Below are 26140 nucleotides of genomic sequence, written 5' to 3' on the forward strand. Positions count from 1 at the left end.
ATAATTAGAGTAATAGAAATTTGAACAATTTGGATTAGGACAATATGAGGCAATAGAAACAAGGAGTTACAGACACTCTGGGTATCTCTCTCTGGGCAAAATAAGCCCCAAAAAGGACCCACATTAACAGAGGACTAACCCTTAAAAGCAACAGCCTGTTGCATTTTCATACATCTCATACATAATGCATAAATACCATTCAAACACAGGATTCTATCTGGGCAGTGTAACTTTCTTCCTCTTAATTCTGACTGCGTCTTCATGACTGAGCTAGGCGGGAGGAAGTTTCTTCCGACAAAAGATGTTTTTTTTAAATTTATACAGCATAACTTCCTAACATAACAGATATGATATTCCTTTTAATATTTGCGAAAAGCCAATCATAAAACACGCGTTTTTCACACACGGCAGGACTCGCCCTGCACCACAGCCGCTGGGGCTCTCCGTGAGGGGCTGTCCCCTCCTCAGGGCGGCTCCTGAGGGCGGCAGCGCCAGCGGCCCCACGGCCTCTCTGCGCTAATTGCTGCGGATTGCTATAATCTCATTAACTCGGCCCGTGCGGCACCGGCAGCCCCGAGCCAGCCGCGCTGCCCGGAGCCTTTAAGGCGGCCGGGGCGGTCCCTGCGCAGCGCTGACGCTGTGCCGCTCTGGGCGGCGCCGCTCCCGCCCCGCTGGCCCGCATCCCTCCCGTTCCAGATCCTTCTGGAAGGGCAGCGCCGCCCGAGCCCTGCCGGAAAGAGCCGAGGCGGCGCCGGGGCCGGGCGGGCTCACCGCCGGCGGCGCCTGCGCACGGCGGGCCCGCTGCCGGTTGGTGCCGGCGCTCCGCAGTGGGGGAGCGGCGGGCGCGGAGCCCCAGTGCCGGTCCCAGCGCCAGAGCCAGCGCCGGGCGCAGCCATGTCCGTGGTGGGCATCGACCTCGGCTTCCTCAACTGCTACATCGGCGTGGCGCGGAGCGGCGGCATCGAGACCATCGCCAACGAGTACAGCGACCGCTGCACGCCGTGAGTAGCGGCGCGCCCGCGCCCCGCCCGCCGGCGTCCCCCCGCGGGATCCCCGGCGCGGCGGTGCCGGCAGAGCCGGCAGGCGGCACAGAGCGCCTTGCCGGGAACAGTGGGGTGTGTGCCGGCGTGCCCTTGAAATCCCTGCCGGAGGAGCCCGGGGCGGTGCGCTGCTCGCAGGGCTCCAGGGCAGCCAGGGATACCCCTGGAGTGAGCGTGTTTGCCCGGCTCCGGATGGGCTGCCGGGGCTGGGAGCGTTCCCATTAGCAATCGCACGAGTGGTGGCGAGACTGAGGAGGAGGAGGAGGAGGTTGATTCAGCGGCGCGATGAGTTTTTCCCTTTTTTTGGAGCTGTTGGTGCTCGCAGCGCATCTGCCGGCCCTGGCATAGCGAGGTCTGGCGGGGAACGGGGGGGCACCGGGCAGCGGCCGTGATGATGGGAGACGCAAGAGGAGGTGGAGATATTGCTCCTCTGTTTCTATGGGATACGTCTAGGATTTTTTAGAGCTCCATCTGTGCATAATTTGGAAGGAGGATTCAGGGATTCGTGTAACACTCATGAAAATCGGGGGTTGGATGGTGCTTCTGTTTTTACAAAGGGGCTCGGAGCCAACAGGGAAAGCTGTTCCTGCTGTGCCAGACTGTAGTAAGTTCGGGGAAATGCAGGTTCGCTTTCTAAAAAGTTGGTTTTTAAAAGTACAAAGAAGTTGGCCGAAGAGCATGCCGTCTGTTTTAATGGGAGTACTCTTGAAAATTCTGTTTGCTGTTTAGAAAAATGTGCTTCTCATATGAGCTCTGAGGAAGTAATTATCCTTGTGCACCAGATATGCAGTGAGAACTGAAATTCTCTGGCCTTTCAAATGCAAAGTATCCCATGAAATTGTTGCCCAGAGAATCCTCAGGCAGCTGCAGTTTCCTTCTCCCTTTTGATGAAGAGCACTTGTGATTTTTAGCTCTTTTTGGAGTGTGTTCTGTGCAGGTAGGCTTACCTGCATTCGATATTTTTCACAGTAGTGTCTGATTAACTGTACTTTCAAGATACTTGCTAAGTGATTGTGAAAGAGGTTCAAGTTAGCAATTACAGCATCTGGCGTGCACATACACTTAAAGGCAGTGCCTGTCACATTTTAAGTGACATTTTCATTGACCTTTTGTGTCTCAGAATGTGGTAATACAAGAGATCTTGAGGAACATTTTTTCTAGTGTTACTGTCTTGAGAGAAATCAAACAAAGGTGAATAAATATGTAACAGGTTATTGCTGTTATGTAAGTTTCTCATAGTAGCTAAATCTTTACTTCAAGTGATACAGACAGATCTAATTCTTCAATCATCAGAACTTCCCTTATTGCACACTGTAAATGAACTTATTTGAACGTGGACTTATTTAAATGAACTTATTCCTGTGGAGGTGCTCGCATCATGCAGGTGCTTGAGTTAGCTATTAGTTAATTACATTCTGTAATCCAGTGTCAGTACAACTGTGTATCATCCTGGCAGCTTTAGCACAAGCATTTTACAAAGAAGGGAAAAAGACCCTGCATTTCAGTAAAACCTGGATATTTCCTGGCTTTTGGCCCTGTATCTCTTTGAAAACTGAGACTTGATTTCTCCTGGCTGTTGAGCACATTTCCAGTGCTTCTGGCACGTTAAGCTCATGGCAAATGGTCCTTTCAGGTGCCTCTGCCTCACCCTCTGTGGTTTTGTGTGAAAACAAGGCCGTTGCTGATAGCTCATAACTTACTTCACACCAGGTGTGATTAATGTGATCACATGCTGTAATTGAGATGATGTAATAAGGAATCTTGGAAACGACTGAATTTTCTGAAGCCAAGGAGGGCACATTTATTTTTTTGGCATCTCTGCTTCCCAGCTGCAGGAGGGAAAATCCATCCATCCCCCTGTGCTGGAAGTAATTGAAATAACCCGTGGCAGGAGCTGTGCTGGCTCTGAGCTGCTCCTGCGTGGGGTGATGTGCAGGTTGTGCTGGCTGTGAGCAGAGGTAGAGTTCCTGCCCTGGAAAGGTGTGATGCAATAGCATTCGTTTGTAAATCATTTGCTTGCCTTGGAAATTGCTCGTTTGTCTCAGTTCCCGTAATTATCACAAGGAGGAATTGGGGAGCTGTAGGATTGTAAGAGTTGTTTGTGCAAGCTGAACAAAATGTAGGGAGATGCCTGGTGTGTTTGCAGCAGTTGAACCTGGAGGAGGTTTTGGATGTCACAGAGAAGAGGTTGCTAGAAAATCCTGCCAAATTGCAGTGCCCCCAGTGATGGAGGGCAAGCAGGAAGCAGTGTGCTGGAGTAACCTTTGTGCATTAAACAATTACATTTGAGCTGTGTGAAATCCGAGTGTCTCTGTTCCCCTTGAGTGGCCCTGGCCAGATCTGCCTTTTGGGGCAGAGTTGTATTTCAGGTCTGTGATGCAAAGGTGCATTTAGTACCTTCCAGAACAGGAAAGAACATTTCCAGAGGCAGTGCTGAGAGGCCAGATGGTGGCTGGGCTCTGAGGCAGCCCTTTGCTGATCCTGGGGGTGTTGTGGGTGGCCAGGAAGCTGCAGGGAGCTGTGGATTAGAGCAGTGCCTGGCAGGGAGCTGTCCCCAGGTCTCTCCATCCCTTGGCGCCCATTCACAGTAAGGACCCGGGAGCATTTCGCAGCTCGTTCAGCTCCCGTGGTTTGTGGGGTTTTAATTGTTGTTTTAGGGTTGTTGCTGAGGGCTTTCAGGGTGTGAATGTGGCCCTGTGAGACTCAAGGGTGGTAGAGATGAGGGATCCTGGCTGGTAAAGTTCTGGGGTTTGACTGAGGTCTCTCAGGCTTCTGAGGTTCTAACCTGTGACCCAGAAGGAACTATCAGTGCCTTTCCTTCCTGATAAGAACTGTGGAACAGTTCAGCTTTCACAGAATTCCTTAAATGCAATTAAAATGGCAACACTTGCAGTTGCTTGTTTCTAAGCTAATTTACAAAATAACTAGAATTCCACTTCAGCTTCTGGTGCTTCATGCAGTAATGCTGTTATTTAATACATCCATGTCCTGCTGCTTGAATTTTTGTGAGTGTTCTAAAATACCACATAAATATTTTATAATGTTTTCTTTTAAAGCAGAATTTTTTCATTTTTTCTTTTCTTTGTCTTTTTTTTTTTTTTTTTTTTTTTTTTTTTTTGCTTAGAGCATGTATATCTTTAGGATCCAAGACCCGAGCCATCGGGAATGCAGCAAAGAGCCAGGTAAATGGATCAAAAACTTTTTTTGACCTGTAAACAAGTTCATCTTGGAGAAGATTGTCTTGTAGTCGTTTATTTTGATAGCTTGAAGTATTGTGTTCGCTGGGATTTGTTTGTTTTGGTTCTTTCTTTGGTTGAAAGGCTGTTCTGAAAATGACTACGTTAAAAAACTGGTGAGAGAAGAGGTATGGGGAGGCTTTACATCCAGATGGGATCTGAATTAGAGGAGAACTTTAAAGGAAGGGAAATGTGTTAATTTGTTGAAGGTTCATTTAAGGTTAATGTAGGTAATAACTTCATTAGTTCCTGCAGGCAGCCACTGCAACAATATAGCATCTTAAATATTTCATGCTGTATCAAAAGCTCCTCTAAAATAAAAAGTACAGTGAAAATTGATGGCAGCAAGTTAATGGATATTACAGAGAGAAGAAAATATGAATTTTTCTAATAGGGGCCATAGATTAAAAAGTAGGTGATTCTTTCACTCTCCTCACACTTTGCTTTTCGGTGAATGTGTGGGGCTTGACACACGTCAGTGTGTGCATTAAGCCCAACAGGAAAAATTCCTTTCAGCACAGTCCTCTGTATCAGAATGTCATGGGTAATGAAAATATCTTTGCCACAGATCATCACAAATGTAAAAAATGCAGTCCATGGCTTCAAAAAACTGCATGGAAGAGCGTTTGAAGATCCTTACATCCAAGCTGAGAGGGCCAAACTTCCCTATGAGCTTCAGAAGATGCCAAATGGCTCTGTAGGAGTAAAGGTGGGTGAGAGCTTTGGGTGGAATCTCTCTGGTGGCAGAGATGAGCACTTTGGGCCCTTGTCACTTAACTTCCTCTGTGGTCAGTTCCATTTTCCTTTAGGAAATCTGAACTTTAGAAAATCTGAAATTTAGAAATCTAAAAATTTAGAAATGATGAGATTTAGAAAATTGCTGTGTCTCTAAATAAGTCTGTACCTTCTCCAAGATGTTCATTGAGGCTTCCCATCAATCATAATAATTTTCCTTAGTCACATTAGCTTTTCACTTGGCCTTACTAGGTTTATCTTCAAATCTGTGTAATTACAGTGTGAGATTATTAGTTCCCATCAGACATGCAGAGGCCAAGTGTCAGGAAAACAACATAATGCTCTGAATATGAAATTTGAACAAGTTAGCTTTAATTTGCTTCCAAACTAAATGGCAGGAGTGCTTGGGATTGCTGGAGAGATAATAGCTTGTTAGGAATTCAGGACACAGAACCTCCCATGGAGGCTGAGGATTCAGCCACGTTTCCTGAGCAGGGCAGGAATGTTGGAATTGCCTGGTTTACACCTTCCCTGCCTCCTGTGCTTCAGTGACTGTTGCAGGAAGCAAATGTTCCTTGGGATTGCTCCAAAACTTTTATTTTTAGCCTGTGTTATAGCACAATGTGATCCTACTTATATTATGCTCTTTTTTTTTTTGCTGCCTTTTTTTTTTAATTCAAAATACACAAGCAGCAGAAATACTGTATCATTGTGAATAATCCCTTGAGATAACTGAGGTGTTAATCTTCCCACAAAAAAGAAAAACCCCAAACTGAACTGTTGAAGATTTGTTGTAGGGAGCACAGATCAATAGAAAGAGAGTTACTTGTGTCTAGAGCCTGGTGTTCAGTAGGTCTCAGTGCTCAACATTATGAATAATAGTCCATTATTATGAATGAATAATTCATAATAATTATTATGAAGTTGCACATCGTGAGAGCAAGGTTGGGATGATTGGTCACAGAATCCCAACTCTCTGTTTCAGGTGAGGTACCTGGATGAGGAGAGACTGTTTGCAGTGGAACAGATCACAGGAATGCTGCTGGCCAAGCTGAAGGAGACTTCAGAAAGTGCTTTGAAGAAACCAGTGGCTGACTGTGTGATTTCGGTAAGTTGTGTATATTAATTGCAGATTTGTGCAAGCGAGGGCCATTTATACCATGGTAAGAGGTTCAAGTAGCAGATAGAAATCATATCCCCAAAAATGGGCCTTTGTGGCAGGTTTTCCAAATGAGAACACTTCTTGAAGCATGTGTGAGGAGATGAAAAGGTTGTTCAATCCAGAGTGTATTTTCAGACAGGACACAGTGCTTCAGCTGATGCAGTCTGTCTGTCTCCAAGGCTACAGACAGTATTTCTGATTACTGTAGCTCTTGTTACAAATGGGAGCTGTCCTAGGTGTAAGCATTTCCTCCTTGCTTCCAAAGAACCTTCCCAAATTCTTGAGTTTCTTTCTGGTTGCATGGGTGAACACTGTTGTATTTGAGAGTTGCCTGAATTAGGGCTCTGGTGGTCATGCTGATAACGTGACACCCCCAAACCACTTGGCTTTGTTTGAAAAACTTGTTTTATTTTGTTGGATCCACAGTTCTGTGTCTGCTTTCCACATGGTGTTTGTTTGCTGGCCCTGCTGGGAAGTTTGGGCAGGAAGGATTGCAGTTATCCCTTCTCTGTCAGGCACAGCCATGGGAACTGGAGAGCTGTGTGCTTGAGCTGTTCAAAAACCTGCTTTGATCTTTTTCCTTGCTTCCTTAAGCTGGGAGAATACCTCCCACACACCCAGGCATCCTTGGCAATGCCCCACAGTGGTAGCCAACAAAACACACAACAAAATGGAGCTCTGCTCAAGAGGCTGCTGAAGAGGTGCCAGCTGATTGCAGCCAGATCCTGAATGGGCTCTGATGGTGCTGGGGCTATTTTTGGTGGCACTGAGCCTTGCAGCACACTGTAAGCTGGCACTGATAGCTGAGAAAGGGATGCAGGTTCAAGCTGGATTCCAGCAGTGCTTCTGCCACTGACTTGCTGTGGGGCTCTGTGTGGATATTTGTTGGGTTGGCTTTGTCCTGCACAAGTGTTTGCAGAAACTGGTGATGATTTTAAGGTGAAAGACTCATTCAAACAATCTAAGAAAACATTTTCAGGATTTTCTTTTTGCATGTTAAAATCTGCTTTATTTAAAACAGCCCTGGATGCAACTTCATTTTTGTCATATTTTGAATTTTTAATTAAAATATGCATTAAAATAAATTTGCTAGCTGTTTTATTCAGACAGCCTTAATAATTTGAGGCTAGCTTATAACAGTTTCTTGTGGTAATGACATTTATAGGATAGCTTGATGGGCAGGTCTGACTACTCTAAATTAAAAAATCCATATCCTGTAATATCCAATGTCATTATTTTTGGAAACAGGTCCCGAGTTTCTTCACTGATGCTGAAAGAAGGTCTGTAATGGCAGCTGCACAGATTGCAGGATTAAATTGTCTGAAGCTGATGAATGAAACTACAGCAGGTAAAGGGCCAGGACTTTTTTTTGTCCTTTGAGGCTGTTGAATGTGAGTGTGATGACACCCTGCTCTTACACAATTGGGAGCCTGGGAGAGAGCTGTCCAGGCTAGTACTGCCCATTCCAGTTTGGGAACTGGAAACACAGCAGTGAGCTGGCGTGCAGCACTTGGGAGGCACCATGAGAGCTGGGGTTTGCTGACCTGAGCACACTCACCCTTGGGAATGGCTTTGGAAATAAACCTGGGGTCTGTGCTTAAAGTGGTGACAGTCCTGTCTGCTGGAGCAATGGCACAACTGTTTCTATAAAGGAATTTACTCCTCTCTTCTGGTTTTGGTGAATTCTAAGGTAGAGCATAGAAATACATAACATGGGGACTAAAGTTGGAGCTGCTTAAAGTAGTAATTTTTATTTTTCTTGATTCTCTTTGCTTTTAGAAAGTGTGAAAAAGCTTTCCAAACGAGTGCTAGTTGTGAAAGCACAGATTTGTGTAAATGAATCTTACAGAACATTTCTGTGACGGTGTTCACAGGGGTCTTAAGATGAAGATGTGACTCCATGTTTCAGAAGACTTGATTTATTATTTTATGATATATATTATATTAAAACTAAAAGAATAGAAGAAAGGATTTCATCAGAAGGCTAGCTAGGAATAGAAAGACTATAACAGAGGCTTGTGGGTTAGACAGAGTCCAACCCAGCTGACTGTGATTGGCCATGAATTAGAAACAACCACATGAGACCAATCATAGATGCACCTGTTGCATTCCACAGCAGCAGATAATCAACAGTGTAATTGTTAATAAACAAAATGTAATTGTTTACATTTTGTTCCTGAGGCCTCTCAGCTTCTCAGGAGAAAAAAATACTAAGGAAAGGATTTTTCAGAAAATATCATAGCTACACATTTCCTTTATCTCTTGGGCATGCTTGAATGTTTCAAAGCTAGGGCATTTCAAGGGAGAGGTGTAGGCATGAGTCTTAATCTGTGCAGTTTCACAGATTGCTTGGCTACAAGCAGAATTGAAATACAGGGGGAGTCTTTATTAGTTTAAACCTTCATATCTTTTTCTCTAGTCAATGAAAAATGTGTTTTCAACACAATTTTGATTTTTTAATAAGAGTTGTGAAGGTCTTTAGGAAGGGTGAACGTGGGCAGTGTCTGTCTCTTGGTGGTGTTTTAATGCATGGTCTGCAGCTGTGTGTGCCTTCCCCTTACCTGCCATGGGTTGATGTTTTCCAGTTGCATTAGCCTATGGAATATACAAGCAAGATCTGCCAGCCTTGGAAGAGAAGCCAAGAAATGTGGTCTTTGTAGATATGGGGCATTCTGCATATCAGGTTTCCATCTGTGCTTTTAACAAGGGAAAACTGAAGGTAATCTTTTAAGTTGTACATTAAAAGCCTGAAGTATTTAAAATTCAAAATACTGCTCTGTGGAAAGATTAGCTGTTAAAAAATAAGTGTCTATAGAAAATATTTTTTAATTGTGAAATACAGAACCTTTCTGTTACATTTTGGCTATTTCATCAAATCAGTTTTTGTAAAATGCAGAAGTGTAGCATCCTGAAGTGTGTTTTGGAAAGTGCTTGATCATTAAGGACACTGCACAGTTTTTGTGTCGTGTCCCTGAAATATTTGCATATTCAGGGAGCTTCTTAAGTGTTGCAGTTGTGCAGCTGACTCACTTATGGGAGACTCTTGAACTGCCTTGAGTCACTGTGAGATGTTGGGGGGTTTGTTTGTGCCATCCAAAGTGTAAATCCAGTGGGAAGTGAAGCAAAGCTGCACAGTCTTTGCCTCCTGGTTTGGAGACTTTTTTGTCTGTGACCTACTAAAGGCTGAGTGCTTTTGTGGGCCTGTCTGTGGTAGCCAAATGCCCTCTGAAGCTGTGTGGAGGGCAATGATGGCACTTCTTACTTTGCTGAGTAAATGACACAGCACAAACCCTGTCTGATAACTTCTGATCTCGTTCTTTGACTTCTGCCAGGTCTTGGCCACTACCTTTGACCCTTTCGTAGGTGGCAGGAATTTTGATGAGGCTTTGGTAGATTACTTCTCTGAAGAATTTAGGACAAAATACAAGCTGAATGTCAAGGAGAACCCCCGAGCCCTGCTGCGATTGTACCAGGAATGTGAGAAGCTCAAGAAGCTGATGAGCGCCAACGCCTCCGACCTTCCCCTCAACATCGAGTGCTTCATGAACGACCTGGATGTCTCCAGTAAGATGAACAGGTACTGGCTCTTGTTCCCTCTCTGGGCCAGGGGTTGTGGTCTCTGAGCAGCCTGGTAACACCAACACTCTCCCTGCCCCGCAGAGCTCAGTTCGAGCAGCTGTGTGCTGCCCTTCTGGCCAGAGTGGAGCCTCCTCTAAGAGCAGCCATGGATCAAGCCAGTAAGTGCAAGTTACTTGAGGTGCTGCTAGTAAGCCACTCATTGCTGATCTCCTTAATGATTATCTTTTCAATGTATTTTTGTATTTATTAGAATTGCAAAGCTAAATACTGAAAAGTTAAATGTAAGTTCCATTCATATGCTTGCCATGAATGCATGACCCCATTCCTGCCTCATTTAGTGCACATGCTACTCTGCAGCCTTGGTTATTGACCCTCATTCACCCTATGTCATGGAAAAGGTTGGCACTCTGAATTTATTAAAAAAAAAACCAAATAACCAAACCAAAATGATGATGGTAAAATATATTATTCTTTACTGCAACCTTCTAGCCAGCCTGTTCCATGTGGTACTTACATGTCCTCACTGACCTGGTAATTTGGCAGTATATTCTTAAATTGAATTACCTAAAGCATGTGCCAATAACAAAGTAATTTTTTTTTTTTTTTGCCTAATGTAGTGTAAAGGAGAGAAGTAGACTTTAACAGGGAAGGTTTTACCCCCAATTCCAGCACCTTCAACTGAAAGGGAAGAATTGTGCTGATCTTGTGACTTGGCTCGATAGCAAATACAGGAATTAAAAACCTGAGTAACTGCTGAGCAGAGCTGTTCAAGGACTGACAATTGTTTGAGATGACTTCATACACATATCCTGATTCCAGAATCAGCAAGTTAACCTTCAAGCACAATGTGCTATTTTTTACATATATTGGCTTTAAATGTTTTCTTTTCTCTTCTGGCAAGCAAAATTCAGCCAAATATAAAATGAGATCTATTTGGGTTTCATTTTGTTGGGTTTTTGAGAGAGGTGAGATAATGTCCAGTAGTGCAGAAGACCCAGTTTCACCTTTCTGAGTTCATGCAGAGCAGAAAGGAGATGCACATGGACAATACACTTTAAAGAATAGCTGTTCTCATTGATGCTTGGCTTCTGCATTTCCCAGGTTTGTGCAACTAGAAAACCTTGTAGCCTACAGGAGGGACAAAGAGTTTTAAAGATCTTTTCAGCCATGAAATACATTCAGCACTTGTCACAGTGTATAGATAATAAGAGAACTTTAATCTTTTTTTCTCTGCTTTTTTTTTGTCCAAAGATAGCTTTCTGATACCTTGATGATAACTTAAGGGCATGCCCTCTCTTTTCTAGAACTTCAGCGTGAAGATATCTACAGTATAGAAATAGTAGGTGGGGCTACTAGAATTCCAGCAGTGAAGGAACAGATCTCTAACTTTTTCTGTAAAGAGATAAGCACCACGCTAAATGCTGATGAAGCTGTTGCAAGAGGCTGTGCCTTGCAGGTATAGTTCCTGAAATAAAACTTTAATATTGCTTCTTTAACAAAATGTACTAATGAAATCCAGCTAACCACAAGCAAAAGGTACTGCAGCTGAGACAAGATGTGGAGTCTTACTTGTTCTTGCACTAACTGGAATTCTGTTACATTCATTACTTTGCTGTGTCATGTTAGAAGGACAGGCTTGTTAAAAAGACCTGTTAAATTTGAGAACCCAAATTCTGCTGTTCCACTTCTGTGTTGTTACTTGGAACCTTCACTGACAATCACTGAAGAAATAATGCCTATTAATTTAGTCAAGTCTTTCAGTTCAATTAACTCTAGGAAGTTTCTGTTAAAAAAAATATGTCTGTGATAAGCAGGACCTCCATATGATAAGTATTAATTCTTGTACTTGCTATTTATTTGATTACATGGATATAACACATTTTTGGTCTCTTTTTTTTTCCCTAGTGTGCAATTCTTTCTCCAGCTTTTAAAGTGCGTGAGTTTTCCATCACAGATGTTGTTCCTTACTCTATAACATTGAGATGGAAATCATCTTATGAAGAAGGAACAGGGTAAGTTGGACAGTGCCTACAAAACAATGTGTGTTTCAATATAAAGAGAAATGTTGAAATTCTAATTTTCTTTTTTAGCATTTTGCCTTTTGGGTTCCAGTTACTGCTTAACAATTGGAAATACAGTTAATTAAAATGCTGGGTTGAAGTTTGCAAATTTTTAATAAGTGTGACATAAATGCAGAGTCCAGCTTTGAGACCTAGAGGCCTTCAACCTCCAACTCTTGTTAAAAACTGACTTAAACCAAATTACTCAGTTGCTTGGTCAGCAGGACTGCTGATTGTTAACACACCTTGACTTTGATTATCCATGAAGTTATGCTCAGAGGTTTAATGGTATCTAATGTTTATTGCTGTAGGGAGTGTGAAGTCTTCAGTAAGAACCATGCTGCTCCATTCTCAAAAGTAATTACCTTCCACAAGAAGGAGCCTTTTGACTTGGAAGCTTATTATACCCATCCACATGAAGTGCCTTATCCTGATTCCAGAATAGGTAAGGACAAGGGAATAAAACCCCCATCCCTAGCTCCTTTTGATATGGGAAAAAGTGGTTCTCCTCTCTTGTGAGATCTGTTACTTCCATATTTTCTAGCTTAGGTTCTTTAGAAAGGCTCAGCACAGGCTTCTTGGTTTAAGTGTAGTGAGCAAACCATGTTGACATCTCTATTTGACATGCCTAAAAAAAATTCTGCATTCATCCTTTTGCCTATCTTTACAGTTACTGAATGCTTCAAAATAAGTAGGCACAAAGAGTTTAGTGCTCTATTGTCTGGTTCTTTTAGTCTCTATAAAATTGATTGGGATCTCATGTGCCTGCCAGCCTGTATTTTTCAAAGAAATTGGATCAAAGGAGCTGTTGCCTGTCTGGACAGATAACTTGTCTCATGCTATCTGTCATGTCTCTTTCTGTTAATCTGAGAATATAAAATATAGGTGTTTCCTCAGTTTAAGCACCTGTAGTATAGTCTAAAGAATTAGATGGCATAAATAAGTGTCTTGTTAGCTAATGCTACTTTTTTTGCAGTTATTAGTACACTTCTTTAATTCATTGTTTTATTCACTGATTCATGAATCAGGTGCAAATTTGCTGCTACCTGTTTGGCTGTCTATGCAAGAAATCTGTGGTGCTGAGGAAGAAACATTCTCCTTTATATATGCACATCATCTACACTTAAATATTCAACAAGTTGCAAAATAAATTATCAACCCCACTGCTTTCAGAAACCTTGCTAAGCACTGTTCATTTTCTGAAAAGTGTAGTGCAGCCATGTTATGAAATTTAAGCAGTATATTTTATCTCTGTTAACGTTTTATTTTTCAGTGTGAAGTTTGAGTTACGTGGACAAAAGAAACCATTTGAGATGAAATCAGAGTAGTTTCTCTAGTGTGGTGGTTACAGAAGGCAACAGAGAAGTAGAACACCTAGTAAAGTACTGTCTTTTTTTTATGAATACAGATAAAGCAAATTTATCAGTGAACTGATAATAATTGGGGAACCAGCTTTTAGTTTATCTACCTGCAGCTTAAATTGTAGGATTGTCAGCTAAGTAGTAAGTTTCCAAACAGTGAGCTTGCTGTTTAAATTAACACCCTTTAAGAAATGTGTTTGGGGTTTTTTCCCCTCTTTTTCTGCACTTTGGGACAACAATTAAAGCCATTCCTGTCGTTCCCAAGGGCGTTTCACTATTCAGAACGTGAGTCCCCAGCACGACGGCGACAACTCCAAGGTGAAGGTGAAAGTGCGAGTCAACATCCACGGGCTGTTCAGCGTGGCCAGCGCCTCCATCATCGAGAAGCTGAGCGTGGAGGGCGAGCACAACGACACCCCCATGGACACCGAGTCTGCAAGTAAGAACCAAGGCAGAGATGAGGAGCTGGTATGTAAAGCTTGTAAACGTCTTCACTGTCATTGTGGCAACAATGAGAGCCGATAATTGCAGGGTAAATGGCCCTGCTTGGCTTCTCGTGGTTACTGCTTCTCCACCCTTCAATTACTTCTTTGGTTATGTAATTGCTTGAGTGTGGCAATAGGAACAAAGAATGGGAAAACGGATTCTAAAAAAGTCACAAAGTGACTTTGCATTGCAAAGGTTTTGCATTGTTCTTTATCATCTCTCTACTAGTCTTTAGTGTTTCTAGCAAAAGGCAGAGAGATCTGCTGACAAATTAGTTCTAAAGGTTTTTCCTCACAAAGTGTATTTTCAATGAGTAAAAAAATCTATGGAATTTCTCTATCCATGGAAAACTGCACTGCCTCCTTGAAATAGCTCCCAGTGGGGTGCAGCTGTGCCCCCTTACAGTGCAGAGTTGAGGTCTGGGTGCCCCTTTGGAGCTGGAAACAGCAGCACCAGCACTGGCCCTGACAGCCTTTCTCCTAGGATTTGGCCTTAGCTTCTCCCACCTTAGTTGGATATTCTACAGGAATTAGAGCAAATGGTTACACAGCTAGCATTACATAATTGGTATAAGCAACTTCTTGAACACTACGCTGCTTTCCAGGAATGTGGGCATATTTGAAGTGCTGAGCATGGTGCAGCTCCATACATGATGTTGGTGATCAAGTGAGCCAAGGTTGGAACTGCTGGAGCTGGCATTTAGTGTAAGAGGCACGTGGAGCATACTGGGAGTGTGCTGAATTCAGTGTGAGAGTAGCTGCCTCCATGCTCAGGCTTTCCATTTGTAGCACTTCTTTCATCTAACACATCTTCTGTTTCACGATGGTGCTTGTCAGCAATTACCTTTCAGTATTGAGGATCATCCCCTCGACTCTGAGGAGGAGGTTTGTCTTGCCTGTGTGTCCTGTTATCCCCTCTCTAGCTGTTTCCTGTAGGCAAAGCAGCTCCTTCCAGTTGTTGGCTTTTCTGTGTGAACAGTAAGAACAGCAAATCAAGATTTAGGTACCACTTTTTTGTTACTCTCAGGTGACAAAACTTTAAATTTGGTAGAAGTAGTCTTCTTGTTCTCCACTTTGAACTGCAACATAGGCACCTGTGCTAGAGTTTGAAATCCTTAAACAATTGTTCTTATTATTTTTCAGAACTAGTACTAATTATTCTACATTCATATATAGTTTGTGAATCCAGAAATATTAATTCCTTGTAATGGAGGCAATCTTGGACCTTTCAGACCTTAGCTACAGCATGTTGGTTATTAATGCTCTGGATCTCTGAGCATTAGAATCATCCTGAAAACACCAGGCTTACTCATTACTCTGTCATTAAAAGTGCTTTTGAGTGATGAAATGGAGCTGTATTACTTAAACCAAGTGATCTGCACTGGTAATTTACCAATCAGATTGTTAAAGTTAGAATAAGGCAAAAGTGATAAACTTACTGAAAAATTTAAGTGAGGCTCTCTTTATTTTGTGTGGCAAGGAGGGAAGATAGTTGCTCATATACTCCCAAGAGGCTACTTTGGGATTAAAAGAAATAGCTACAGAAAAATTACTTTAAAAAATTAACTACAGAAGCTAATTTTTATTGATTTCACTGCCTTTTGAGACAGATGCAGGTAATAACTGCACTGATTAAATGACTTCTGCTTTGGGTGGCAAGCTTTAAAGTTGAAGTCAGAAATGACAGAAGGTCAAAGTTCTGGCTGTTCCATAGAGAATCCATTGTTGTTTCCTGTATTGGTGGTGTGTTGCTAGAATGTTCTTTGATTTCATTTTATGTTTTTGTTTCTAATTTCAAGTGAGTATTCACAAGGCTAAGTGTAATTATTTAATGGGGGCAGACAGCAACATCAAGCAGCAGAGTAGAATTTTCATTTAATTTGAAAGTTATAAATACAAATACTACATCAAAATGCCTGTTTAAACATGGTGAACCATAAATTTTAAAGATTGATTGTGAAGTTTGTATGTTGTGTGGGATTTACTGCAGTTGACATCAGTCCTCAATCTTACAGCAAACCTTTGCATTCAGTTATGTAACTCTCTGCAGGATAAAATGCAGGTTGATCAAGAAGAGGGTGTGCAGAAAAGTCAAGCTGAACAACAGAACCAGGCAGATGAGGAGACTGAAAATGCTGGAAATGAAACAAAGGTTTGTATTTAGTGTTGATAGGACATTTTTAGCCCAGTATTCTCACACTTAACTGATTTTGCTAGTTGGAAAACATGGGACTGTGTTTAGAAGACAGCTGTACTGAAATGGGTAAGTCAGGAATCCTTCCATAGCACTTTAAATTTTCAACATGATTAAGACTTTGAAGTAGGTTTTTAACCTGGTTTTCTAATGAAGATGGAATTTAGGGAGGTTAGGAAACATTGTGAAGAATAATATGCAGTGCTTTAAGCTTTTGAACAAGTTTACTTAATGGTTCTTTAAAGAAATTCATTTCACCTGTTTGGTTCCAAACTAAGGTTAATAGTGATTTTGAATACAGAGACATAATTAGGTGCTTAATTTACATAATATTAATTTGTAGTTGTCTTAACTAGTTTCATTTGTCTTTCTTTTTTGGTCATAAATGTAATAATATTTAAGATTCCTGGAAGTTTCTTAGTAGTGTCACTCTTTTCACAGGCTGCTTCTGGAGAAAAGCAAGATCATCCCTCCCAGCCAAAGGCTAAAACAAAAGTTAAGAGTATTGACCTCCCTATACAGGCAAGCCTCTGTAGGCAGCTGGGACAAGATCTGATCAATTCCTATATAGAAAATGAGGTAAGCAGCATAAAGAGGTGACTGCTCAAATTCATGTCACTGTAAATAAGTATCTAAAAAATATTTGCAATCATTGACTTAGCTAATTTAGAATTCTTTGGAAAGTTGCCCATAATTGTAACAGATTTTGGTTGTGGTTTTGGTTTTTGTTGAAATGTCTCAATTTCTCTGGACTTAGCCCATTCTGGTTGTACTCGTAGTGATGACTTAGACAGAGGTGAACATTTTTTATCAGTAATTGTGAATTATCAGGCCTTTGCCAGCTTCTCTGGTGCAGTTTGAAGAGCAGTCACTAAGCTTGACACTTCAAAACGCTTTCAGTTTTCAGTGTGCCTTTCTCCACCCTAGGGGAAGATGATGATGCAAGACAAGCTGGAGAAGGAACGAAATGATGCTAAGAATGCTGTTGAAGAATATGTGTATGAATTCAGAGACAAGCTGTGTGGAGCCTTTGAGAAATTCATCACTGAAGAAGTAAGACCTGTTTATACATTTCAACTGCTGGGAAAAGTTCCTTTGTGTGGATAAATTTTGAGTGTGTGTTCTGTGGAGGCTGCAGGGGTCTCTTGGACTAGTTTTGGAATAGGAGATGGCTTCAGTGAAGTTCAGGTTAATGTTTACACCTGACATTTGACTTGCAGAGTTCTTTACTGCCTGAGAAGCTCCTCAGTGGCAAGGAAGGGTCAGGGATGCAGGCAGAAAGTGAAAACCCTATGGTCAGCATAGGAAAGTAGGCTCTGAATGGCATGAGTGGGTAGGAGTAAGAAGGAAATGAACAGATAATATGGAGCACTCTTCAGAGGTGCATGGACTGCCTTAAATACCCTCAGGACTGATTTTGTAACTCTGGTAAACTTCACCTGCAAATCACATGAGCAGGGTTGTCCTGCCTCTCTCATCACTGTAAAATCTTGGCTTTGAAGTCTGGTAATTACTGTTTTCCTTCACTCTCACTTGGAATGTTTTAAGCTGATGAAGCAGTCCTTTTTTGAGTAGGGTGGGTTTGTGCCAGGGACAGATGTCTCATTTGATGTGTTCCTTTCTGACTTGGAGTGTCCATAATTTGCTTTGTAGGACTCAAACAAGCTGACCTTGATGTTGGAGGACACAGAAAACTGGCTTTATGAAGATGGAGAGGACCAGCCAAAACAAGTATACATGGATAAGCTTCAGGAATTAAAAGTAAGGTTTTAAGTTGTTTTCTAGAAAACTCATATTTAGAACTAAAAATGCAGTTTAATGTGAGTTGTGTTCCTAATTTGAAGATGGTTGAAATGAAGCAGACTGTCACTACTGGTAATAGATTTAATTGCTCTGGGAATTTTCTGTCAGGCTTCTTACAGTCTGCAAGAGGCTTCTGAGTAGTTTGACTGCACTCCTGGGTAATGAGAATTATGTTCCAGAATATATATTCTGTTTTCCCTGTTCTCAGTGATCTTCTTTAGACGTACAGTAAGACCAACTTTTGAGTCTAATATCCACCAATAAAGGCTCTGGGGTGCTTTAACAGTAGCTTCCATTGTATCATTTGTTTATTGATGACAAATGCTTCAGATTTGAAGGATCTGATGGGGAAAATGAGTTCTGATGAATAACTACCTACTTTATTGGAAGTTGAAGCATGTGTCTAGCCCTTGGGTTCCAGCTGTTTACTCTCCAGTCACATTTCCTCAAGGGGAGGAATAATTAATGGAAACAGTAGATCCAGGCAACTGCCTGGATTCGAGAGAAGGAAAAAAGCAAACAGTGGATAAAACTAGATGTTTTCAGATTAACTACTTAAAAATTAAACCATCCCTTAAAGCCTCACTGGTTTCTGTTCCAAATGTTCTTTTTGCAAAAAACAGCAAAATGCCAAGCCTAGGAAGAACAGTCACTATTCCTGGGTTTAACCTTCTGCTTTTTTTTGGTTTTGTTGTTGGACTAAAGCAATATGCAAAGACTTGGCTCTTTGAAGGGGTGAGAAAAGGAGTTGAAGGCAGCCTTCCTTCCCATGCTGCATTGTATTCTTAGAGCAGACTAAAGGAAATATGTGTTTTGTAAAGATCTTTGTGCTTATTATTCCAGAAATTTGGACAGCCTATCCAGGAAAGATGCATAGAACATGAAGAGAGACCAAAAGTTCTAAATGAACTGGGGAAGAAGATTCAGCTCCTTATGAAAGCAGTAGAAGCATACAAAAATAAGGTAAAGCCAGATGCTTTAGCTACTCAATGATTGTAGGTGTTTTGAGTTTGGCTGTAGAGTCTTTTGTGTTTAAATAAATCCTGTAAAGCTGCTGTAGAGTCTTTTAAATAAATCCTGTAAAGTTGCCTCTTGCTCTGCTTTTTTCAGCATTGCTAGCAGAAAGAGCTGCTTCATGAGAACATAAGTCAGAGGTTTTTGTGTTTTTATGGTGGCTGGTACCACCTGCAATGGATCTCTGAACTTACAGCTGTTACCAGTGTTTCTGTAACTTCAAAGATTAACTTAATTGGGTGAGCAGCATATTTTAATTGGTGGTACAAATACCTCTCTCTCTCTCTCTCCTTAGGATGAAAAATATGACCACCTAGATCCTGCTGAGATGGAGAAAGTTGAAAAATACATTAATGAGGCTATGAATTGGTTGAACAGCAAAATGAATGCCCAGAACAAACTCAGTCTAACTCAGGATCCAGTCGTCAAAGTGGCAGAAATACTAGCAAAATCGAAGGTAAAAAATAATAATTGTACTTGTTGCATTCTAATCAGTTTTTCCTGAACCAGATTTTAGCCTAGATCTGAGCTAGAATTATACATCTACAGAGATTTTAAAGCTATTAAAAGATTTATACAGAGAGGGCAGCAGTTAGAGCACTCTTCAGTGCTGGCTCTTGATTTACAGTAGTAACTTTGCACAAGCCTTTTTAAAATACCCTGGATTACAGCACCAGGTTTCTACAGAATGGGTTGTCACGTACAGGTTTGTAGCAAATCAGAATCTCTTCAGGTGGTGAAAGGGTTTTTTTGAACTTTCTAGACTTTGCAGAATAGAGAAGTCTGGTCCTTGACAATGACATTCCAGGCCCCTAGGTGTTGTGGTGTTGTGGGGGTCCCCAGGACAAGGGGAGAAATGAGAATTGACTCCAAGTTCTCAGAAGGCTGATAATGAATGCGATACACGATACGATATATGATATACGATATACTATATGATATGAAAATTATAAACTATAGTAAAGAGAAAGGAGACATCAGAAGGCTAGACAAGAATTATAATAAAAACCTGTGACCGACTCAGAGTCCAAGAGAGCTGGCTGTGATTGGCCAATAATTAAAAACAATTCACATGCTGGGTAAATAATTCTCCAAGTCACATTCCAGAGGAGCAAACATGGAGAAGCTGAAGCTTCCCAGCTTCCCAGGAGAAGAAATCCTGGTGAAGGGATTTTTCATAAACTATCATGGTGACAGTAGGGACAGTACAAATGAGAGGCAGTGTAGCTGAGTGCAGTTGCTGTGCCACCAAATGACCTTGCTGTCTCATTGTGTCAAACCCAGGAGTTGGACAGCTTCTGTAACCCCATTCTGTCCAAGCCCAAGCCGAAGATAGAAGCTCCCAGTGAGGGGCAGGCCAAAGCTAACGGGGAGCACAACGGGCCCGTGAACGGACAGAGCGCTGCCGAAAGCAAGCCCGAAGCAGCCAAGGACAACCCCCAGCAGACCAAACCCCTCGGGGAGATGGAAGTGGACTAAACCTTGCATTTCTTTTACTTCATTAAAATAGTGCAAGTAACCACAGGGTCCATTCTTTTTGTCTGGTACACACCTCAGATGTTCAGTTATTCTTAGCCAAACTTCTGTCATTTGTTGCTGAGTAGTTTTGAAAGTGTTTTATATTAAGTACACCTCTGATGTTCATTTCCACTGATGCTGCTTATGTGGAGCTTTAGCCAAATGTAGATTGTATAAGTCAGTTGAAGCTTTCCAATATATTTTATATCAAACATACAGAATTGATATATAAATGGCAACAATCTACCTTATTTAAAGCTTTTATTGTGGATAAACCTCAGCTCCTTTATTCAGGAAAGGATACTGTATTGCACTACTGATGCTCAAGTGTAGATCTAATCGCATCTTTATTTTGGAAAAATATTGGAATCGAAGTGGCAAAACCTGTCACTTCAAGCACTGACCTTTTCTAGTTATTGTATTGTTATAATTTAAATATTAAATAGAGGTTAGTTGGCATACCAGTCCATCTTGTTGATGTACCATGAGAATTGTAAGGTCTTTTTCATAGGAATTAATCTGAGCTTAAGCGTTTTTTGGGTTCCCATGCCACTACCAGTGTTCACTGCAGACTGCTCCAGCCCCGTGGCTCTGCTGGGTGCTGGAATCCCTGGGCTCTGCACATTGCTGTACGTGCCCTGCTGAGCTTAGGACAGGGTGGTGCTGGTGAGAACAGCATGACAGGGGACAACATTCATGGCCTGCTGCGTAGCTTTCCCTTGAAAATGTCTTATTGCACATGGAACTATTGACACTTCTTTTGTTTTGAGTTCAATTTTCATCTGATTGTATCTCATCCTGGGGAGGAGAAGCAACAGAAACAGTGCTGTGCAAACTGGGTATCAGCACCCTGATTTTGAGATGGCTTAAATGCTGTTTGGTGCAAACTTGAAAGAAATGCTGAGAGCTTCTTTAAGCCTTGATGCTCAGCACGTAAATTTTTTGGTCAAGGACCAAAACAAAAGAGTTTTAAAACTGGATATTATTACCCCAAAGGTGGAATCTACCTGATGAATTTGCATAGCTTACCACTTAGCTTTGGTCATTTAGCTCTCTAATGAAAGTGTCTGCAATATATTACACAATAGAATCACTGTTTTCTTTGATGTGTTAAAGGTTGTCAAGGTCCAGTCTATGTCCCAAATATATTCCAAATGCTTCTGTCAGTCACTGAGGTGCTGCAGCACTTGCTAAAGCCAGTCAGTATTGACTTCAAAACTCTTCTGTTACCAGAATGGCAATGAGCTAGTCCAAGTATGAAAAGTGGTTTCTTTACCTAGCATAAGAAACTAAAATAAGTTGCAGTGTGATGCTTCAGTGACTTGAAGTCTGTCCCAGAAAGAAATTCAGATGTTAACCAGGCACTCCTGCAGTGGTTCTCCCATAGGAAGTGTTGCTGTTGTAAACAAGTGAAGAGCCACAATCTTGTTTCTGGCATTTTATCTTCAGCCATGCCCTTCATCTTCTACCACTGCTCATGTTATGAAAAGTAACTGATGACCCCTGGGAGAGGTGAATTCAACTCTCTCATACCTTCACAGAAAAAGGAAGCATCATTCATGGCTGTACAGAAATCTGCCAGACTAGTTCAAGTGCTGGAATTGTATCTTTGTGACTGACCTCAAGTGACTGAGATGCATCTACTTTGTTCTCTTCCATGCGATCAGTGTGGATGGTCTGACGCTGTAAGTTGACATGTTTCATGTCCTTGAACAAGAACTGAGTGACTTTGAGAGCTGTTCTGCAGCTCCTCTGTGACCTCAGTCCTGAGTTCTGCCACGGTGGTCACCCCTCTGGTGCTGAGGGGTGACAGTCCTGCAGCATCAGCTGTCCTTTCAGTCAGCCTGGGCTGGCTTGGGTCCTGTAGGCTTTTAACACCATTTATATCCTAATGGCTTTTACCACAGCAGTGTAATGAGCAGCATTCTCAAGTACTGGCTTCCTAAAATCCAGCTGCACAGTAATTTGTCTAGGTAGACTTCTTGGTACCTGTGGTAGAAGAGCACAAAGCTGCGGAAATGTCCGGTGTCAGCTCTCCAGTAGCTAAAGGCTCCTGTGCAGTAACAGTGTGTCCTCTGCTCATGGCCATCAGATGCTTAATACCACATCACAGATGTCTGAGGCAGTGCTTAGGATAAAGGCTAGAATAATTCTGAATTCTGCACGCTTAAAAGCAGATATGGTTCAGACAAACAGCTGTAGTCAAGTTTTCTTACTAGAATAGGAAGTTTTTTTGCTGTGCATCTGGTCTGTCTCTAGATCCCTCTGAAGAGGAGTGCTGCCCACAGAAGCTGGCTCTGAGGTCCATGTTAGGAATCCCATTTGGGATGGCAGAGTTGATCTTTCCACAGCCAGGTTCACATTAATACATGACTTGCTCATATGTAATCTGGTTCCTGTTACAAAGAGGGGATTTTACCAGGACAGATTTAAGTACTTAGACACTATGCACAACTTGTGGTTTTGTGTGTCACACTCAATGAGCAAGGTCCCTCTGCCTCCCCTGACAGCACCAGAGTGAGTGTCTTGTCAACACAAAGTTTTGGTAGAGAACCAGCAGCAGTCTGCTGCTCTGCATCTTGTCTATTGTAACAGCAAGTATTTCTTGATAATGTCTTACTTGAAACTTTCTGCTGAGGGAAAGATACATTTCTAATATTTGAAAATGTTCCCTCAATGTCCCACAAAAAGAAAAAAAGGAAGCAACACTATCTTTGTAAAGGCAGTAAAGTTTGTTTAAAAAACAAAAGTTTTGTAAATCAGGTTCTGAAGTGTCATGTAAAGATCTAGTTAGAAACCAGCAGAGATACATTGGTTCATTTTACCAGCAAGAGCTTCCTTCTTTCCTTTAAAGAGGACTCATTCTCTCCTGTGTGGAGCATTAATGGACTTGCTCAAGAAAGGACTTCAACATTTATTTGTTTTAAATTTCTTTACTAAACTAAGTTTAGTGTAGAACTGATTCATGAGTTCCTTTCCACTTTTATTATTATGGTACTTTAGACTCCAAGGAGTTTCTTTGAACTTCAGATGTAACATAAACACTCAAGTTGGGGTTTTATGCTCTTCTTTCTTGAAGCTGCTGCTTCATGACAAAACACCCCTTGATTGTGAATGAAGGATTTGATTTTGTATGTCTGAATCTGAACTAAGACTCCTCTCCCTTGCTGGCAGTGTCCTTGCACTGATTGATCACTGCCTCTGGGGCGTGCTTGCAGAGCAGTGAGCAGCTGGTCCTGAATGCTCAGGGGCAGTGGGGAAACACCCAGCCTGAATTCCACAAGCTGTAGGGGAATTCAGAGCAAGGGGGAAGCAGTGCAGTGTCTGCAGTGCAGCTCCAGCATTCTGGACACCTTGGGGTCTGAGGGATGGAGATTTTGTTTCTTCCACCTACAAGTGGAAGCTGTTAAGGTAAAGCATCCAATCTGTGTGTTGATGAGACTTCTTTGTATCTTCAACATTTGAAATTCCTTAATGTTTTGCTACATTTCTGTGTGCTGAACTCCAGTCTCTCCTACAGATGGCTAAGAACAGTTCTCAAATACTCCATATTTAAGTGGGGGTTTTCTTGTAAGGATTGTGTAAGTGTAATTTCAGGAAACAAGCAAGGAGCTGGCAGAAGGGTTTTCTTCCCTATTATTTTTTGACACTGGTGTGAAAAATGAACAGCCTTAACAAACGTTGGAATCTACACTTGTCAGAGCTCTGGGTTTCCATGCCTGTCAGTTAAGCAATGCTGGCACCCAAAACACAAAGCCATGTTGCAAAGATGCTGCATTTGCTGGTTCAAAGCACCTGCCCAGCTGCTGTAGGAAAAGAAGTGAAATTCAATTCCCATAGATTCAGCCATCACTAAGCTCATTCCTCAAAATAGGGCTCCTCATTGCTGTGTAATCACACTGTAAGACTTCCCCACTTCTGGGAGCCCTTCTCAAGTGAAGCTCAGATGCCCAAACTTGAGTTGTGGGCTGGTATAAGGTCTGCCTGCTAAGGATGCTTATATTAATTGCCACTAGCTGTGAGTTTATTAACTGGATGGAGGAATATTTTGTTGCCTCTTGCACTTCTGCTACTCTTAGGTTCTCTCATCTTCCAGGCACCAGGAGACAGAAACTCTCAAAAGAGGTGGTAAAGAACATGTTGCTTAACAAAAGGCGTTAATGCCTCATAAATTATAATTTCAGCTCCTAAGATAGCAGTTGGAGTATAAACATAAGCTCTTAAAAGTGTGTGGTGGCTGACTCCTAGCTGAATTCTTCGTTTTCTGCACTTGAAATTTGAAGACTTCAACCACTTACTACACATGTAAATAACAGTGAAAACAACTAAATGTGACTGTTGGCACTGTAGAATACTAAACCAGGAATGTGCTTGATGTGACTTACTTGATACAGCTGCTAAACTTTGGTTTCCTTCTCTTTCCTGGTCAGAAGGAAATGCATAAAACAATGAAAACCAGGAATCATTGCAATGAAATCTATCAAGAATAATTTTTAACAAAAATGCAATTAAGAGCTATACCCACCAGCCACCTCTACCAAGTGTTGAAATAGTTTAACTAAATTGATCAGAAAAGGTGTTAGACCCTGAATGTTGCAGTGCTTGGAAAAGTTTCTTTCCATAGTTGATAACCATAACTCCAGGGGATAAGGGGGGAGGAGATGGGAGCATCAGAATTTCAAGCAGTGTTTAAGTATGGAAAATGTTTACCATGTATGTAAATGGGATCCTTAGTAGTGACAGATCATGTGCAAATTGACAAGACTTGGATTTATTTTTGAATGGCAATACAGATTGTCAAGGTTGTGTATAATTATAATAAATATATAAACAGCTACTTGAATCAGAAATGACCACCCAAGACCTCATTTTTGCATCAATGTTCTTAAAGTCTGATGTTGTGGGTTGATACAACTGGAGTTTGTCCAAAAGGCCACAGGTAAGATAAAGGCATTTTTGGTGCCTCACCTGTCCTGGTGTTGTTTCTCTCACCTTTTTTGGCCCAGGCTGCTGCAGCTCAATCACAGCACTGCTTTGCTTCTGTGGAACTGCAGTTATTTTCACAGCTGCCATCACATCTCTGTGTTAGGATAAACACAAATTCCCAAGTTGCCAGGAATTCATGAATGACTTACTGCAACATACAAGTTCCAGGTAGTTTTCCTGTGCCTTGAACTGAAATTGATGGCTTTGGGCACAACTGATTCTCTGAGTAGATGCAGAGCAGCAACCTGTGGCATTCCTCCAGGAATTTTTCAATGTGCTAGCAGTGTAACAGGAATCCCTGTGTCCTCCACCAGGATGCAATGACTGTAGAATTCTGCATAACCAAGACAAAAGCATCAAAAAAACATAATTCAACATTTTTATATCCATATTCCTTGCTACACTTTAAAAGCTTCTCAAAGTCTGCATTTCATCCAGGCTTTGCATTCTTACATCTCAATAAGTGATAAAATATTTCAGCTATATTTCACAGGACGGGTTTGGAATTTTGGGGTCGCGAAAGGTCCTTCCTACTGAAAGAACTGTATATATTTACATGTATATACATGCTCATGTATAGTGCAAATGTAAAAATGTACACTAGAAATCAACTTCCCCTTATCAGTACAGGGGAAAATACTGCCCTTAACCTACTCTGCTGTCTCAGCATCTCAGACCACTCAATCAGCTCCTTACTCCAGTATTTACCAGCTGTGCAAGGATGTTCTATCGCATTGTCACACAGCAAGAGGACTGTTACAGCAAAATAAGGTGAATGTTGAAAGAATCACAGAGTATTCTGTGATTCCTGTTAATCCTGAGTTGAAAGGTACCCACAAGGATCATCCAAGTCCAATTCCTGGCCCAGCATTCCCACCTAGAGCATTGTCCCAGTGCTTCTTGAACTCTGTCAGGCTTGGTGCTGTGGACACTTCCATGGGGAGCTTCTTCAGTGCCCAGACACCCT

General features: G+C 41.8%; 1 protein-coding gene across 1 annotated transcript; it reads left to right on the forward strand.

Annotated features, from left to right (window-relative positions):
• Positions 1-837: 837 nt before the first annotated feature.
• HSPA4L (heat shock protein family A (Hsp70) member 4 like) lies at positions 838-25037 on the forward strand. The gene is made up of 19 exons (XM_063157091.1): positions 838-1001; positions 4165-4222; positions 4845-4985; positions 5997-6119; positions 7422-7521; positions 8759-8892; positions 9506-9750; positions 9834-9910; positions 11057-11208; positions 11658-11764; positions 12124-12257; positions 13439-13641; positions 15709-15810; positions 16294-16431; positions 16780-16905; positions 17506-17613; positions 18499-18618; positions 18965-19126; positions 19954-25037. The coding sequence occupies exons 1-19, from the start codon at positions 895-897 to the stop codon at positions 20146-20148; spliced, it is 2532 nt and encodes an 843-aa protein (XP_063013161.1). The 5' UTR covers positions 838-894; the 3' UTR covers positions 20149-25037.
• The last annotated feature ends 1103 nt before the right edge of the window (positions 25038-26140 follow it).

The sequence above is a fragment of the Melospiza melodia genome, chromosome 5 (genome assembly GCF_035770615.1).
Source record: "Melospiza melodia melodia isolate bMelMel2 chromosome 5, bMelMel2.pri, whole genome shotgun sequence".
In the NCBI taxonomy this organism is placed as follows: Eukaryota; Metazoa; Chordata; class Aves; order Passeriformes; family Passerellidae; genus Melospiza; species Melospiza melodia.

Coding starts and splice junctions, on each gene's coding strand:
- HSPA4L (XM_063157091.1), top strand. CDS start 895: ATGTCCGTGGTGGGCATCGACCTCGGCTTCCTCAACTGCTACATCGGC. Junction 11,765..12,123: donor TCTTATGAAGAAGGAACAGG/GTAAGTTGGACA, acceptor TTATTGCTGTAG/GGAGTGTGAAGTCTTCAGTA. Junction 19,127..19,953: donor AAATACTAGCAAAATCGAAG/GTAAAAAATAAT, acceptor TGTCAAACCCAG/GAGTTGGACAGCTTCTGTAA.